The sequence below is a fragment of the Mustela putorius genome, unplaced genomic scaffold (genome assembly GCF_011764305.1).
Source record: "Mustela putorius furo isolate JIRA1106 unplaced genomic scaffold, ASM1176430v1.1 tig00001094_pilon_pilon_pilon, whole genome shotgun sequence".
NCBI lineage: Eukaryota > Metazoa > Chordata > Mammalia > Carnivora > Mustelidae > Mustela > Mustela putorius.
In genome coordinates, this window is record NW_025421566.1 from 3,510,053 (window position 1) to 3,529,514 (window position 19,462).

Below are 19,462 nucleotides of genomic sequence, written 5' to 3' on the forward strand. Positions count from 1 at the left end.
AGATCAATGAGGTAGAAACCAGAGATACAGTAGAACATATCAATGAAACTAGAAGCTGGTTTTTTGAAAGAATCAATAAGATCAACAAACCTTCGGCCTCACTAATCGAAAAGAAAAGAGAGAAAGCCCAAATTCATAAAATTATGAATGAAAAGGGAGAGATCACAATGAACACCAAGGAAGTAGAAACAATCATCAGAAGTCATTATCAACAGTTATATGCCAATGAGCTAAGCAACCTAGATGAAATGGGTGCATTCCTGGAAAACTATAAACTACCAAAATTAAACCAGGAAGAAATCAACAACCTTAATAGACCAATATCTAGTAACGAGATTGAAGAGGTGATCAAAAACCTCCCAAAAACAAGAGCCCAGGACCTGATGGATGCCCTGGGGAATTCTACCAAACTTTCAAAGAAGAAATAACACCTATTCTCCTGAAGCTGTTTCAAAAAATTGAAGCAGAAGGAAGACTTCCATACTCTTTCTATAAAGCCAGCATTATCCTTATCCCCAAACCAGGAAAAGACCCTTTTGGTAAAGGAGAATTTCAGACCAATATCACTGATGAATATGGATGCTGAGATTCTCAACATGATCCAAGCAAACAGGATCCAACAGCACATTAAAAAGATTATCCACATGATCAGGTGGGATTCATCCCTGGGCTACAAGGATGGTTCAACATTTGCAAATCAATCTATGTGACAGAACAAATTAATAAGGGAAGAGAGAAGAACCACATGGTCCTCTCAATTGATGCAGAAAAAGCATTTGACAAAATCCAGCATCCATTCCTTATTAAAATGCTTCAAAGTAAAGGTATAGAGTGAACATTCCTGAACTTCATCAAATCTATCTATAAAAGGCCCACAGCAAATATCATCCTCAATGGGAAAAAGCTTGCAGCCTTCCCATTGAGATCAGGAACACGAAAGAGCGCCCACTCTCACCACTCTTGTTCAACATAGCATTAGAAGTTCTAGCAACCACAATCAGACAACAAAGAGAAATAAAAGGTATCCAAATTGGCAATGAAGAAGTCAAACTCTCTCTTTGCAGATGACAGGATTCTTTATATGGAAAACCCAAAAGACTCCACCCCCAAACTACTGGAAGTCAATGTACAGAAATCAGTGACTTTCTTATACACTAACAATGAAAATACAGAAAGGGAAATTAGAGTATCGATTCCATTTACTATAGCACCAAGAACAACAAGATACCTGGAAATAAACCTAACCAAAGAGGTTAAAGATCTGTACTCCTGGAACTACAGAACACTCATGAAAGAAATTGAAAAAGACACAAAAAGATGGAAGACCATCCCATGCTCTTGGATCAGAAGAATAAACATTGTTAAGATTTCTATACTGCCTAGAGCAATATATACTTTTAATGCTATTCTGATCAAAATCCCACTGGTATTCTTCAAAGAGCTGGTGCAAATCATCCAGAAATTTGTTTGGAACCAGAAGAGACCCCAATTCGCTAAGGAAATGTTGAAAAAAAACAAAAATAAAAAACTAAGGGCATCTTTCAAGCTTTACAACAAAGCTGGGATCACCAAGACAGCATGGTACTGGCATAAAAACAGACACATAGACCAGTGGAACAGAGTAGAGAGCCCAGATATGGACCCTCAATTCTATGGTCAATTAATCTTCAACAAAACAGGAAAAAAAAATACAGTGGAAAAAAGACAGTCTCTTCAATAAATGGTGCTGGGAAAACGGGACAGCTATATGTAGAAGAATGAAACTCAACCATTCTCTTACACCAGACACAAAGATAAACTCAAAATGCATAAAAGACCTCAATGTCAGACAGGAATCCATCAGAATCCTAGAGGAGAACATAGGCAGTAATCTCTTCGATATGAGCCATAGCAACATATTTCAAGATATGTTTCCAAAGGCAAAGGAAACAAAAGCGAAAATAAACTATTGGGACTTCATCAAAATCAAAAGCTTCTGCACAGCCAAGGAAACAGTCAAGAAAACAAAGAGGCAACCCACGGAATGGGAGAAGATATTTGCAAATGACAGTACAGACAAAAGGTTGATATCCAGGATCTATAATGAACTCCTCAAACTTAACACACACAAAACAGACAAGCATATCAAAAAATGGGCAAAGATATGGATGGACACTTCTCTAATGAAGACATACAAATGACTATCAGACACATGAAAAAAATGTTCATCATCACTAGCCCTCAGGGAGATTCAAATTAAAACCACATTGATATATCACCTTACACCAGTTAGAATGGCCAAAATTAACAAAACAGGAAACAGCATGTGTTGGAGGGGATGTGGAGAAAGGGGAACCCTCTTCTACTGTTGGTGGGGATGCAAGTTGGTGCATCCTCTTTGGAGAACAGTGTGGAGATTCCTCAAGAAATTACAAATAGAACTTCCCTATAACCCTGCAATTGCACTATTGGGTATTTACCCCAAAGATACAGATGTTGTGAAAAGAAGGGCCATCTGTACCCCAATGTTTATAGCAGCAATGGCCTCGGTCGCCAAACTATGGAAAGAACCAAGATGCCCTTCAACGGACGAATGGATAAGGAAGATGGGGTCCATATACACTATGGAGTATTCTGCCTCCATCAGAAAGGATGAATACCCAACTTCTGTAGCTACATGGATGGGACTGAAAGAGATTATGCTGGGTGAAATCAGTCAAGCAGTGAGAGTCAATTATCATATGGTTTCACTTATTTGTGGAGCATAACAAATAGCATGGAGGACATGTGGAGTTAGGAGAAGGGAGTTGGAGGAAATCGGAAGGGGAGGTGAATCATGAGAGACTATGGACTCTGAAAAACAATCTGAGGGGTTTGAATTGACCAGTGGGTGAGAGGTTGGGGTACCAGGTGGTGGGTATTATGAGGGCATGGATTGCATGGAGCACTGGGTGTGGTGCAAAAAAAAAAAAGGAATACTGTTATGCTTAAAATAAAAGGAATTTAAAAAAAAAAGAGAGAGAAAAGGGGGAAAAGATTCAAAGCCTCTATAATTTATCGCTTGGTACTTACATATGCAGAGGCAGAAAGAAAAAACAATGAAATGATAGGGTACCCTCTTACATGGAACAGAATTAGAGGTTATCCCTTAGCAAGGTATTAACATGGAGGTAGTTGTGCTCCTCAAGGAATGTCACTCTGCCTGTTTCAAGGACTTGTGAGTGAGCTCTAGGGAATAAGGGAATTTAATAATTTTTCTTCTGCCTTTGTTTCCCACATCACAAAGACAGGATAAATGCAATATATGTCACTATATTCTGTGCTAAGAAGGGGCTGGGAATCTGGGCCCTTGAGGGAAGAAATGCAAATCAATAGAAGATTAAAAAAAAACAACCAAGATCTGACCCCCTGATCCTGACCCCCAAGATCCTTTAACTCTTCTTTAACATATAAAAATTCCCCTGGAAACTTCTTTATCTCTACTGCCCCCACCAAGCTATATGTTGGCAATCATTCTCCAAGCATATGGCCCGCAAATATACATCTGAAGGTTCTCATGACTCGGGTTTTATTAGATGGTAATAGATGACTTTTTCCCCAACAATAGCTAGCCCCTTAAGATCCTGGAATCCTTGTTTCTAAGACTCCTTAGAGACTTGCACTCTCCCTAAACCTCTCCCAACTTGAAAGTATATAATGGGCCATTCCTCATGACCCTGGTGCAGCTTACTACCCACAGGTCCTGTCCCTGTATTTTATTTACGTTTTTGCACCGAAGATGTCTCAATAATTCTTTCTTGGCCATTGGATTTGAACCCAAAGGTTTTTCCTACATCATTTGGAATTTCATATTTGTGTAGATTGCCCATTGATACGAAGTTAAATTTTTTCCTCTTAATCTGCCTCATATAAATGTCACTCATACTCCAGCTAGGATTTTTTAAAAAGAGGAAATTTATTCCTTATCAACCTACAGCTCCTTTAAAAATTTTTTAAAAAATTACCATTTTTTTAAGAGAATCTATATTAAACACTGCTGTTATGTTTAGCACCTACGAATGATCATGCACATTGATTCCTGAATCAATAAACACAGGAAACTTGTTGTGGCCTTGTTTACACATAGTTTCTAAAAGCAGCATAATATGCTTTAAGATAACAAACCAGTTTTAATGACTAGAATCAAGAACAGCACATAATTAACATTTTAAAGATTTTATTTATTTGACAGAGATCAAGTAGGCAGAAAGGCAGGCAGAGAGAGGGGGGAGGCAGGCTCCCTGCTGAGCACAAAGCCAGATGTGGGGCTTGATCCCAGGACACAGAGACCATGATCTGAATTGAAGGCGGAGGCTTTAACCTACTGAGCCTTGCAGACATCCCCATAATTAACTTTGACTCAAGTTTGTTCAATTAGGAATTTTATGATTGCTATCTTTCAAAGCCAACTAATGTAAGCTATATGTAGAACCAACTCAAAAACATCTCCTTTTATTAGTCCTATAAAATAAAAATTAGTCCTAAAAAATAAATTTTTAAAAAAGTCCAATTTAAATAAATTTCTACTCTGCATTACAGTTAAATTTATTCCCTGAGAATTATGTTCCTATGAAAACTTTAAGGAAATACACTTTCAGTTCTGGTTATGATTTTCATTCAACATTTACTCTAACTTGTTAATGAGTGGGAGAGAAATTTTATATTTTGGGTTATTATTCTCTTCCCACGTAACTTATATTACCATAATGACAACATCTTGTCAAGAATCTTTCTGGAGTTTAAAGCCCCCAGATTGGAATATCACAGATGCTATTTCCTGTCCTCCACTGTAAAAATAGGCAAGATTGCTGAGAAATTCATATCCTTCTTGTTCAATCTTCATACACCTACAGCATTAGTGAATAAAAACATCTTCGTAACGGTAAAAATCTCACCCAAATATACAAAGATGGCAATGGTTCCTTTGAAAAATACTATTTGGGGTTAAGTTTTTCAAATTAACTAAACTTTTGAGTATTCCTATTGCCGATCTTAATCAACATTTACTCATGAAAATACTTCCCTCTTGTAAAATTGGTCTGTATTTTTAACAAATATGTGAAGGAGAATGAGAGCTTATGCATGCATGTGGTAGCATAAGCATGAGATGAACAGAAAGACTCCTGGCTGAGCAGGCAAACATGCAAGGATGGGTCAAATTACCCTGAGATTATAACCTGAGTCAAATGCATATGCCTAACTGAGCTACCCAGATGCCCTTAGTCTGCATTTTTAAGAATTAAAAGTTAAGTACTTTGGAAGTACTTGTGAAATTGATTTTTTACTTTAGTCCAAAATTTGGGTTTTTCCCTTTTGTCTCCGTTTACCATTTCAGTATCATAAGGGAATTTTTAGTTTAGTTAAACTTCCAGTGCTCCAGTATGTGTTTTCCCTTATGGTTTTCCTTTAAAAAATCCAATTTTCCTGTATTTTTCCAGACTCAATTAGGCAGGCTTATCAAGGCTTTGTAGACACTCAGCTTCCAAACATAAAAAATGAATTTTTAAACTTCCTATTGATTTTCACCTAATTTTACCGAAAACTCAATGTTTGTAAGAGAATATATGAAGCCTTTGAGTTACATTTTCACATAGTCCCAAGATAGTTCATGAGTAATTCCAGAACAAAAATTTGTTTACCAATACTTTTGCTTGTTTACCAATGTTTTTAAATCTAGGAGCATTTATTTAATTAAATCTTAATTCTCTCTAAAGTTAACTGTCTCAAGTTTTGATATAGATGAAAAACTGGTTTCACTATCATTACTCCCACCCTTGTCATTTGCTGCTTTAATATGGGTAAGAAATGGATGCTTACTTCTTTATTTCCTCAACTTCTTATCCTGCAAGATCTAATTTTTCTTTCAACTTACATCATTTCTTTAGGAGGACACTTGAGTAATGAGGCAAACACACTCTTTTGTAGCCTTTTTGGAGATGTAGCAAATCTTTTACACACCTATGTTAACAAAAAAGAACACACAATTGGCTTAGTATGCCCAAGTAGAAAATAGGTTCCCCTTGCTGTGGAGAAGTAACATACTGCTTTTCAGTATGTTACTTGTGTCAGTAAAAGACATTTTAGGCAAACAGTGTATTTCACCTTCCATAAAAATTTGTTTTCCTATTTTTTTCTTTTGCCCTTACTTTAAGTCAGTAATAAATTCAGACAAGAAATAACATTTCATGGCATTTTTTATTCTAAAAATTTTAACAATGCAAACATTACATTCAAACAGCTTATCTAGTTTTCATCAATTAACATTAACAATTGTGAAATTACTTTGAATACTTCTTTTTCATCTTATACATCTTATCCAAAAATTCATGGAAGGCAAGTTAATGTATGCCTTTCTCATTTAAGTAACACTTTTCTTTTATTAGTACTAGAATAACAGAAAAAAAAAAGGTTGCAGTTAAGTTTTCTCTTTAATTTTTCCCTTAAATTGGTAGAGAACTTATTTTTAGTATCTACTACGGCCTCCTCTTTCAGATCGGTTCCCCCCACGACCTCCTCTGGAAGCCCCACAACTTGAGCTACCATACGATTCACGAGGAGAAGGGTACACCCTATCCATAGAAGGTGGAAACCCTCGTTCTTGTCTGCCACCACGCTCACGACTTATATAGAGATCACTCCGGCTGCTTGAGTAACTTTCCCGACCTCCACCATATCCATCACGTGTGCTGCTATAATCATCATAGCGACTGCTTCCACCATAACTCAGAGGGGGCCCACGTGCTGATGGTGCACCACGGGAGCTACCTGTAGTAAGGTCAATGATAAAGTAAAATACTTACTACACTACAATTTTTGTGGCATCATTACACCCATGATCATAGTTTAAGTACTAAATATTTGGAAGAATTATGTTTTCATCTGCCTCTGGTGAAAAGATAATATGCTGCACTAATGAGATTTTTTTTTTATTTTAAAAGGAAATGAAAATGTAGCATGTTTTAGGTTAAATGGTAAATGTTCTGTCACAGCTTCTAAAAGGGGGTTGAAATTCTGACGTTCATATTTTTATCATGCTTTAAAAATGACAAAAGTTTTTGATGAGACTATCAATTTACCCTCAAAAGGAACCTGTTATGGACAATAAAAAAGTAATTCAAGAATCTTCAAGCTAATAAAAGGCCATGCTGTAGTTCTGCCTGTGAAATTAAAAGTCACAATATATGCCCAACAATCTAGTCTGCTGAATCTAATTTCATGAATATTCAGTAACAATTGGACTCTTACCATAACTATCATATGACTCTCTATAAGAGCCTCCACTTGAATGTTCAGAGTAATCTCTATCACGACCACCACCACAGCCATCACGATCACTAAAGTAAAATAAAAGGCATTCATGCAACAAGAACTGCAAGCAGCTATTTGATAAAAATTTAAATTTTCATAGTACCTATATCCTCTAGAGTAATGTTCATCCCGAGAACTTGAATGGCCATAGTAACGGTAAGCATAGTCTCTGGTTGGTGGAGCATAATCCTTGGTGTCTCGGGAACTTGGATAATCTCTGCTCGAATAACTTAAAAATAAAGCAGCAAATTTTTAAAATGTAATTTCTTATATCCAGAATATACATAAAATAACTGACAATAAAAAGACAAAACATTTGGCAGACTTGAATAAACTTTTCTCTAATGAAGATAAACAAATGGACAAGTACATCAAAAGAGGCTCACTCAGTCATTAGGTAAATACAAATCAAAACACAAACCAGTTACTTCTTTACTACACCTAATACGTTGGATTTTTTAAAAAAGAAAATATTAAATATTAGTAATGTAAAGAAGTTAGAATCTGTATATTGATAGTAAAAATGTAAAATAGCGCAGTCCCTGTGGGAAAGGCTGGTGGTTCCTTAAAATATTACATAATAACAATAGGACCCCAAAACTCCACACCTAAATATATGCCCCAAAGAACTGAAAACAGTATTCAGATATTTGTAGATTAATGCTTCCAACTGTACAATGGTGCAAATATGTGGTAATTGCATATACAATGGAATATAAAAACCCATAAAAAATCCATAATAAGGATTCATGCTATAACATGCATGTTTCTTGAAAAAACAATTGTGCCAAAGAAGTCCGACACAAAATGTTACAATGTTTTGACTGCATTTGAATAATCTATGCAGAATAGGGAAATCCAGAGACAGAAGAGAGGTGTTTGTTAGGCCCTGGAATCAGGTGGGGGTAACATTAAGTGTTATCTGGGGATGGTAAAAATGTTTTAGAACTACATAAAGATGGTAACTGCTTAACATTGTAAATGTACTAAGTATTACTGAGTTATTAACTTTAAAATATCTAGTTAGTGAATTCCGCTTCAAAACAAAAAAAGATCTACTATGACTTAACAGTTTATATACTTTATTTTCATTTACCTATCTTTGGTATTGTAACCATCATCTCTTGGTGAAATGTAGTCATCTCTCCGGGAAGAGACTGGCTCTTTGCGTGAAGGATCTCTATAATTTTCTCTTCCACGTGTTTGTGGACCTTTAATTTAAAAATTCTTAAATAAGTATCTCAGTAACTTTTATAAAAAAGAAAAATTCAAAACAGATTTCTTTCCACAATTTTTAAAGGTTTCTCCCTTAAGATACTATTTATGATTTTTTTTTGCCTGCTTTTTACATATTTCTGAATGTCTCATCTTCTGGTATCTTCTCCTTCTCTGTCCATCTTGTGCAATCTTTAAATTACCATCAGAAGGTAAAAAAAAAAAAAAATCAGCATATTAGCTGATATGTTTCAATTGCTCCTCAAAGATCATAGTATTTATTAAGCTATTACAATTAAGTGTCAAACTATTTTCCTATTTACCTTAGTCATTTCATAATCTTTTTTTAAGATTTCGAGATTCCCCACCATGTGCTTTCTTGTTTACCCACGTATACATACTGACACTGCCAAGCATACTTGCTTATTGTCAAAGCAAAGGGATTTATGAGTCACATTAAGGTATTAAGTAATTATCCCATTATTCATCACTTTCCTTTACTGTCTTCTCTGTAGTCACTTTAATTATTTCAAATATGTTTCTACTACAAATCCTTGTTTTTCTTAAAACTGTCTCTCCACTACATGAAACAAATTATGCCTTTTCTGGCTTTCATCAAGTATCTCCATTATTTCCTCTTTTAAATAATCCTTTTTAAATTTTTTAAAGATTTTATTTATTTATTTGACAGAAAGACATCATAGGCAGGCAGAGAGAGGGGGAAGCAGGCTCACTGTCGAGCAGAAAGCCTGATGCAGGGCTCAATCCCAGGACCCTGAGATTATGACCTGAGCCGAAGGCAGTGCTTAAACCATTGCGCCACCCAGGCACCCCTCCATTATCTTCTATTTACTGCCCCAACTGCAAAACTTCTAATACTCTGTATATGTGATATACCCTGCATTCTATACCTCTCTGCACATTTACAATGCTGTTTTTCTCTTTAATTCCTAAATATTCCTTATCACCTCAGTATTTCCCATAGCTTTCTGTAGTCCACTGTTCCTTTGTGGTCAGTGTTTCTCAAAAGCTTAAACAAAAAATTCACATAATTCAGTCATTAAAGCTGCTCCAGCTCAAAGATATTTTCTTTTTCTTCTTTTTCTTTTCCTACCAATTGTTCATGAATATTAACAGCACAAAGAAAACATGTAAAACCTGCAAGTTGTTTACTAACTGAAATATGTATGTATCTTTTTTCAGATTAAAAAAAAGTACTAATTTCAATTCATCCCACTTGCACCAACAGTACTACCTTTCCTTGGGGCACTAGATGCCAAATTCTTTACATATATTTTCTAATTTATCATACCAAATGGCTAATAGCTTGGTCTTTGTAATGATGGCAATGTTGATGCCTAGTGCTGTTTTAGCATTATTATTTAAGAGCTTATTTGGAAAGCAGTGTATCCTAAATATGAAATTTTATCCCATAAATATTATCTTCACAGGTGAATTATTATTCTTGGTTCCTATAATTCAGCCCTCCTTTATTTTAATTCTTTCATAGGAAATGTATAGGCTTCTTCTGTATTTAAGACAACGGCAAATTATACTTAGTTTCACTTATCTTCTACATATGAAAGGTAAATCTGATAATGACAACTTCTACCCTAAGAGATAGATACAGCAATGACAAATTAAAATAACTGAACTTTTTACATTCTCTATATTTGAAAATATATTGTCTATTTCTATACTAAGACATTCTTTACCCTCTTGATTCCTACTCTGTTTAATCCAAGATCTTACCCCTCCTTCTTAAAATTATCTGTTCTTATATTTTATTCTACTTATCTCTTGCCTGCTTTAAATTCTCTCAAGTGATTTCAAATTTCCTAAGGACAGTTACCTTACGGTTTAAAACATCTCTTCATCAACCTTAGTGATGAACTTGTATCTTCAAATATGTCTTAACTATATGATAATAGCTTCATAACTAAGTGTACTTCTATGATTTCCTCCAACTTAAATAATTATTTAAAGTTTATATGTCGATTATTTAAATGTTTTAAGTCTATCAAGGCTTATTTTTTAAGTAACCATCAAACCCCATAGTGATCTCTGATGGTCTAAATAACAAAATGTTTTTTATTTATTTATCATGTAATCCTTAATACTAGGTATTTCCTTTCCAAGAAGAGGATTCTTGGAAGCAACTAATCTTTTTATCCATTTCTTAGTATTTTCACAAAAAAAAAACAATACTTGCACATAATGAGGAATTTAAAATTGAACTTTCTAATAACTTAGATTAGGACATCACTGGCACACTTTCAAAGAATTCATGCTCAGATTGTGTATCCACCAGCATCTGCATTTAAAACAGAATCTTTTTAGTAAAGCACCATCATGGTCCAAATAGAGAAAGGAAAAAATATGGCAAGTTGCATTTATTATTTATAACTAGTTAATAACTAACAGAAACCAGATGATCAAAATACACAATCCAACTATGCTACACATCAAAAGGCTCTCTCACAGGACATTTTAATTTTCAAGAAAATCTTGATCTGGAAATCATGCAATATAAGGAACCTAGTGACAAAAGCATTTTAGCAGGAAATTTTAAAAATATGAAGAGGCATTCTAAAGCAAATGTGGATTTAATTTAATACAAAACTTAGTGTCCTAACACTGTTTCTTAATCACCTAATGCATCTAAAATTAAAAACTAAAAAATTAGATCATAACCAAAATAAATAGTGATCAATAAATATGACCATATACTTTCTTTCCATTTTGCTTCTTGAAATCACCTTCCTAAAAATAACTGATTTTCATTCATAATAAACTACTGTCTTGGTAATTCACAATATTTACCTCTTCCTCCAATCCCTCTATTGCTACGCCCGGGAGCAGAAGGAGCAGATCTTTTAGGAGGAGGACCTCCGCTTCTGGAAGATGGACCTCTTTTAACTGGAAAGGGTCCCCTGGAAGAACTCATGTGGAGGTTAAGAGAATATTCTCCATCATCTGTGTTTAAATAAAATATTTTTAGTGAAAGTACAATCAACATTTTTACTGTGTTGTTATTCACCATATATCATTAGTTTTTGACATAGTGTGCCAAAATTCATTGTTTATGTATAACACCCAGTGCTCCATGCAATACACACCCTTCCTAATACCCACCATCAGTCTCACCCATTCCCCACTCCCCTCCCCTCTAAAATCCTCAGTTTGTTTATTAGGGTTAGGGTTAACCTTAGGGTTAGGGTGAGTCATGGTTCCTCTCCCCTCCAATTAAGTTTCAATCATTGTTTGAAAATTTTTACTAAACAAAACTAAGTAAGGCCTTCAGTATTCATAATTAACAGTGTTTTCTTACATGATACAGATCAAAGACGTATTGTGAAAGTTTGGAAAACCTAGAAAATGTCAACTAGAAGCATTTTATATTCACAATAAAGCAACATATTTGAAATCTAAAAGGAAAGATGCATCAAAATTCTTTATCTAAAAGAGTAAGTTAATATAAAACTCTTATAATGCACTTAAATAATAGCCAATAAAAATTTTGTTATGTTCAATTTTACTGGTATATTAGGAATGCATATTAAGGGGTGCCTCGGTGGCTCTGTGGGTTAAGCCTCCACCTTCAGCTCAGGTTATGATCTCAGGGTGCTGGGATCTAGTCCCACATCGGACCCTCTGCTCGGCAGGGAGCCTGCTTCCCCTCTCTCTCTGATTGCCTTTCTGCCTACTTGTGATCTGTCTGTCAAATAAAGAAATAAATAAAATCCAAAAATGCATATTAAATAATCAAGAATCATTTCACCTTCTTAACCAGAAAAATGTTTAGATGTATTCTCATTCCTCAGTATTTTCATAGGCAAAAAATTGAATATTCTTTTTTTTAATTAATTTCTTTTCAATGTAACGGAATTCATTGTTTATGCACCACACCCAGTGCTCCATGCCATATGTGCCCTCCATAATACCCACCACCTAGCCCCCCCAATCTCCCACCCTCCGCCCCTTCAAAACCCTCATATTGTTTTTCAGAGTCCATAGTCTCTCATGGAATATTTTTATACGTGGCAGAAATACGTAAAATATTCTCAAGATCAGTTTAGTGAATAAAAACAAAATTGCCTTAAATGGGACAAAAAACATATTCTCTAAAAAGTCTATAAATACCATTTTCAATGATTCATTATTCCTCCAATACACACAACAAAGATACATATGTCTTTGTGAAGCAGTGGCTTTTAATCTTTTTCTGAGTAAATATAAAGAAGCTCTAGATGTTTCCCCTAGATATTTCCCCAAATAAGGTATTTCCATACATTCACACTTACTGTTTTCCAGTCCTATGGTTGCATCCTTATATTTTAACACATTACCCAAGTGTCCTCCACGTGAGGAACGCCCTCTTGCTCCTCCACTTCCTCCTCTTCCACACCTCACATTTCTTGGATTGCCTCTGTGTCTTGGAGGAGGTGGTGGCTTCCGTCTTCCACCACTTTCAAACGATGGTTTGTTGGCTTGCTCCACTTTAATTGCTTTTCCATCCAAAGACTAAAGAGATTAAGTATAATATCAGGACATTGCACCAATTTAGCAAATTTTACAAATCTACTCATTACTGAACGTAAAATCAAGTTCAACTAAAGAAAACAACTATCCGGTCCTTCATCTGCCAAATATTAGACATTTAACTAATAACTGCTTTCCATTAAATCCTCTTATGTATAGAATGACTACATGTATGTGTTGGTTATTGTATTATATGTATATAGTGTATGTATAGATTTATTGGTTATTAAGATAACTAATATGTATGCATACATGTGTCTTGGTTATTGAGACTCCTTCAAGTATCTAGTATCATAATTAATTGCTCTCACATATCATGAAAATATACATTTTCTTTTTTAAAAAATATTTTATTTGACAGAGAGAGAGAGAGATCACAAGGAGGCAGAGTAGCATGCAGGGGTGGGGGGGTACAGGCTCCCTGCCAAGCAGAAAGCTGGATGGGGGGCTTACTCCCAGGACCCTGAGATTATGACGTGAGCCTAAGACAGAGGTTTCACCCACTGAACCACCCAGGCTCCCTGAAAATATTCATTTTCTAATGTATAACTCCCTTCATTTTTCTTATTTCATACTTTCTTTATTCATGAGAGACAAAGAGAGGAGGAGGCAGAGGGTGAAGCAGGATCTCTGCTGAGCAAGGAGCTGGATGTGGAACTTGATCCCAGAACCCTGGGATCATGACCTAAGCTGAAGGCAGTCTCTTAACTGACTGAGGCACATAGGTCCCATTTTTTTGCATTTTCTATCATTTAAATTTCCAGTATCCCAAGGATATATCAATGTGTACTGTCAATTAGAAGTTACTATTACTTATTCAAAATGATTTAGATTCTGTATTATTTTTTAGTATTTGTTCTGTTAAAAATTAAAAGGAAATTTCCTAATATGACTGCAGCTGTTAGGTACTGTTGTAACTTTCTTCGCTTTTAATAGAACACTATTTGGTTTTAATGTTTTGCCATACTCCATTATTATTCAGCTTTGCTTTAAGTATGTCCCTAGAAAGCAATTTGTTAATACGGTATTTCATTATTCTCATTTTCCAGAGATAATATTGTATTTCTTAATCTCCTAATAATTTCAGAATGGTTTATTGTGCTCCCGGGCCAATTTGATTTTTAAAAACCTAATTTGTAATAATTATCCCATATAAAACATTTTCGCCATTTTTTTTTCTGGCCATTTTTTATTACTTTGGGAAAAGAATCTCAAATCCTAAACCAAGGCTTCTGGTAGGTATGGTCCACAGTCCAAAATAAATAGTCACAACTAGCAGTTCCAACACCAGGGATACATTTGCTATTTCTGCCTCCAAAATATTTTCTGCAAAGTTATGTATGGCTGCTTACTTTATAAAACACAGTTTTATAAAATCCTAAAACCTTGATCTTTATGGATTAAAACTATGTCCTGTCCACTCCCCCTGTACATTCTATTACTCCTTTTATTTCTTATGAAATTCTTATACATATAAAACAAGTTGCTCATTATTTATTATTTTATTTTAAATTATTTTTATGGAACTAATTATTTTTATTTATACAGTCTCAAATGCAAGAAAATAGCTAATGTGATTTATAGCCATTACTCAGTTGCTTTATCAAAAGCTAACACATAAGTTCTCAATAAAACATCTACTGAATGAAAGAATTTAGTAATTAATGTCTATACAAACCCATGCCTTTGCCCTTAAAAAACCAGAAAACAGAGGAATCATCAATTATTCTAAGTAAGTCTAATTTAACTCCATACATAATACAAAATCCTTAGCCAAACCCAAATTCTGCATGCTAATAGCCATAAAATATAAAAGTAAAAAAGTCAGTATGTAATGAGAACCTGCTTTTTACCAGAAACCAATCTGCAGGGAAAACAAGAAAACTAAGATGTATTCCACACTATGTGAACTTAAAAAGTCCTTCAAATAATTTAAAATTAACTAAATATACACAATAAAAATATTAAAAAATAAAATAACTGAATAGTTAGAAAATGAACTTATAGTATGAGTATAAAAAGATAACACCTACGATATAAAATAAGGAAAAGATAAAATTTTAGAATAAATATTCAATTTGAGTTTTTGAAGACCAAAATGCTATTTATCAGGCTGACCCAGGTATTGACATGTCCAAACAAATGTTGGGGACAGCTTAACGAAAAATAAAAAATAAAGCTATAAAATAGATTAGAATAATCTAAGGAACAAAGAATCCAAAAATTATAGAATGGAATGATGTAGAGTGCAATAAAGTATTCAGTATTTTAACAGAATCACTGAAAAACTTCAAAGTATATAGGAGATACATAATTATTGACTTTAAAATCCAGAAAGAAAATAAGACTATCTGCTTTATTTATCAGTACATTAAAGACCGGATCAAAATAAACCCTCAACCACTATAGTAATCACTTATCAATTTTACAAAAAATACTGATTACAGAATAAAAAACAGGAAAGTTAGGTAAGGTGACCAAGTAATTTTTTTGATTACCACTTCAACAGTTTACTCATTATTATTTTTTGTCCTCAAGAATTGAATGCTGGGGTGCCTGAGTGGCTCAGTGCGTTAAACATCAGGTCATTTTCTCAGGGCACTGGGATGGAGCCCCACATCAGGCTCTCTGCACCCCCTGCCTGCCTCTCTGCCTACTTGTGATCTCTCTCTCTCTCCCAAATATATAAATAAAAAATCTTTAAAACAAAAGAATTGAATGTCTGTATGAATGTAAAGGTTCTGCTCAGTCTGCACAAAAATAATACAGAAGAGTTTATAAAAATCTATTGAAATTCATAGAAGTGTTCTGTAGTATAAAAACCTAGCAAGACAAATAGAAAAGATTAATTTCTGTTTTATAAAGAAAACAATTCTTAAAAAGGTTATTACTTGAACAAAACACTTACTTTCATATAGGCACTCAATATTTGAAGAGAGAAAAATAATAATGAGTCAACTGCTGAAGTAGAGCACATATTGCATGGAGATCTGGGTGTCATAAGCAAACAATGAATCTTGGAACACTACATCAAAAACTAATGACCTAATGTATGGTGACTAACATAATAATAAAAAAAGAACTTAAAAAATAAATACTGGAATGTTAATGTAGAAATGCATTAACGTATACTGCTAAAGCTAACGTACATTTCAGCCCTTTTAACCATGATCTCCAGTATTTTTGTGAGAAAAAGTGACAAGAATTCTGGAATACACATTATGATACCTTAAAAATTAGAAAAATAAAATAAAACATCATAGAAATACTATTCAATGAAAAATAGAGCTAGAAAACTTTTAAGAGACTCCTTTACCTTCCCATTCATATCTTTGGCAGCATCCTTAGCATCAGCAGGACTCTCAAATGTAATAAAAGCAAAGCCTCTGGACTTCTTGGTTTCCCGATCCTTCATCAAAAGAACTGTAATGCATATAAAATTTTAAACTTGATGCACATAAAAAATGCTTTCTTAAGATTCTGAAAATTATCAATTCACCCTTTGGTGATTTTCCCTAAGTTCTTTTTAACTTAACTGACATCCTGGATATAACAGTAAAAAAAAAAAAAAACTTGCTAGTTCTCTTAAAAACTTTACATTTTACATCATTATGAGTTGCTAAAAATTAATACTGAAGAACTCTATAGTTAGTCTATTTTATCCCATTTTAAGCCCTACCTCCACAGTATACATACTTTATTTGCTCTTCTCAATGGTAAATGGTAGGTGGATACTTTCATTTATTGCTATTAGTGCTTTCCCAATATAAAACAAAAATATTAAGGAAAAGTGCTCATATAAATTAAAAAGACAGAAAAGAATTTTAGCTTAGCTGTTCAGTTATATATGTTTAGTATAATTTACTTTAAACATTTACAGAGATATTGGTCTTGTTACCTTCCACTATGTGACCATATTTCCCAAATACTGCTTCAAGAGTCTTTTCATTAGTCTCAATATTGAGGCCTCCTATAAACAGCTTCCCAGGTCTATCTGCTTCCACCATTTTGCTGTTAACTGGTTTAAAACATAAACACATCACAAAACATATAAGCCAAAAGACCTAATTTTGTTATAAAGTGTATGTAAAATTTAAATGAAGCAATGGTAATAAGCTCTGTTTTGTTTTTTAGTTAAAAGTGCAACTTGGGGGCGCCTGGGTGGCTCAGTGGGTTGAGCCGCTGCCTTCAGCTCCGGTGGTGATCTCAGGGTCCTGGGATCGAGTCCCACATCAGGCTCTCTGCTCGGCAGGGAGCCTGCTTCCTCCTCTCTCTCTCTCTGCCTGCCTCTCTGTGTACTGTGATCTCTCTCTGTCAAATAAATAAATAAAATCTTAAAAAAAAAAGGTGCAACTTGGTGTGTCTGGTTGTTTCAACAGAGCACCATGCTACTCTCAATGTCACAGTCATGAGTTCCAGCTCCACAATCAGTGTTAGAGATTATTGAAAAATAAATAAAAACTTAAAATGAGGAAATGCCTGTGTAGTTCATAAAAACCTTGTGTTTTTGAAGCCCACTCCATTTGTTTTGTGTGCAATATGCAGGCTTTTTTTTTTAAAGTGTGGATAATTTTAAGACTTATTTTTGAACAAGAGGTCCTGAGAGAGGAAGCACAAGTCAAGGGAACTGGGAGAGGGAGCAACAGACACTGTGGGAAAAAAAAGGAGCCAAAGCAGGCTCCATCCCAGGACTCTGGTATCATGACCTGAGCTGAAACTTAGATACCTAAGGCATTGAGCCTGAGTCACCCAGGAATCCATAGTGTGGGTTTTTTTTTTTAAGTGACAACAAATGAGTTTCTGCACTTAAGACTTAACATTTAAACTTTTCTTAAGTGCACATAAATATGACACATCTATTTAGAGGTTTTCCCCTGCCCAAATCTATTTCCATTTATCTTGGTCACCTATCAAATAGGTGACCAAAGTAATTGCTTTCTCCAAAAGCAATAGGTAATTGCTTTATTCAAAAATTTCTAAAATGCTAAGTCATAATATTAAGGCACAAATTAAAACCTTCATTGATGGAATTTAAGCCATGAATATATATGGAGAAAAGACTTTAGCAAATTTTGGTTAAAATTGTGTGAGTTTTTTAATGGATGATAAACACTTGAGAATTCCTGTGTAGTGAATCAATATTTTGATGTCTGACTAGTAAAAAAGTTTGTAAAAACAGTGGTTAAATATTTTGCATACAATTTTCTCACTTAACACCGGAATCATAAAGAAAACTCCTTAAAAAAAAAAGTGCAATCTCTTCCAGAGATTATGCACTTTTTTTTCTTAAGGAGTATTTTTAAACTCCTGAGTGAAATTAAACTGAATTTTCTTAAACCCCTGAGTGAAATAAATCAAGCAGAAAGTCAATTACCATATGGTTTCACTTATGTGTGGAGCATAACAAATAGCATGGAGGACATGGGGTGTTAGAGAGGAGAAGGGAGTTGGGGGAAATTGGAAGGGGAGGTGAATATTGAGAGACTATGGACACTGAAAAACAATCTGAGGGGTTTGAAGGGGCGGGCCGTGGGAGGTCGGGATACCAGGTGCTGGATATTATAGAGGGCACGGATTGCATGGAGCACTGGGTGTGGTGCAAAAAATAATGAATTGTTTTTCTGAAAATAAATAAATCAACTTAATTTAAAAAATCATATAAGAAAATGCACATGAATCAAAATGGCGCCCTCGCTATATGTCCGACAACCCACAATGACGTACCATGATATAAAGAAAAAAGCCAAGTTATACAGCAAAACATGTACATAAGGTCATTAAATTAAAACTTCTCTGAGTATAAGGTACTCTATAATTGTATATTTAATCCCAAACATTACACCTATACATTTTTAACCCATCCCCCCACCATTCATGAACAAAAGCCGAGAACTTCACGGACTTTCCACTGCTGCAGCAGGAACACATGCCCCAGCAGAAGAAAAGCATAAACATACTTTCCAATAAGAAAGGCAGCTAACTCCTCTAAATATTCTATGCACACATATATTCAACTACATTGTGCACGTGCTCTTAAGGTTTACTGAAAATGCTTGAGAGAAAAATTAAAAGAACGAGTTACCACAACTTAAGTATATAAAAACCACAATATCGGTATTCGCTATTATTCCAGAGGTATAAATTTCTCTTTCATCCTTAAAACCCTGAATTCCTTACCTTTTTTCCTCCAGCTTTCCTAACGCCCCGCTTCAACCCTTCGCCGAGCGACCACTAGCTCAACTAACGGCCGAAAACAACTGCGCAACCAATTTAACAGCGCTAAGGAACCCGGATGTAACTGGATGATGAACCGCAGAGGAAGTAGGGAATAAGGAAAATGGGTAATGTGAAAGAGTGAGCCGAGAGAATCCTGAGGGAA

General features: G+C 34.7%; 1 protein-coding gene across 1 annotated transcript; it reads right to left on the reverse strand.

Moving 5' to 3' along the window:
• Window positions 1-6,423: 6,423 nt before the first annotated feature.
• Window positions 6,424-19,319, reverse strand: LOC123393970 (RNA-binding motif protein, X chromosome-like). Its single transcript, XM_045087327.1, has 9 exons — window positions 19,261-19,319; window positions 16,982-17,101; window positions 16,400-16,506; window positions 12,891-13,065; window positions 11,365-11,517; window positions 8,423-8,537; window positions 7,430-7,555; window positions 7,264-7,352; window positions 6,424-6,783 (listed from the first exon to the last, which is right to left on the reverse strand). The coding sequence occupies exons 2-9, from the start codon at window positions 17,088-17,090 to the stop codon at window positions 6,482-6,484; spliced, it is 1,176 nt and encodes a 391-aa protein (XP_044943262.1). The 5' UTR covers window positions 17,091-17,101; window positions 19,261-19,319; the 3' UTR covers window positions 6,424-6,481.
• Between the last annotated feature and the right edge of the window lie 143 nt (window positions 19,320-19,462).

Excerpts from the sequence above, each read along its gene's own strand:
- LOC123393970 (XM_045087327.1), bottom strand. The coding sequence starts at position 17,090 with ATGGTGGAAGCAGATAGACCTGGGAAGCTGTTTATAGGAGGCCTCAAT. Across the intron at positions 13,066-16,399 it reads CCAAAGATATGAATGGGAAG|TCTTTGGATGGAAAAGCAAT; the intron begins GTAAAGGAGTCT and ends TAATCTCTTTAG. Across the intron at positions 8,538-11,364 it reads TAGAGGGATTGGAGGAAGAG|GTCCACAAACACGTGGAAGA; the intron begins GTAAATATTGTG and ends TTTAAATTAAAG.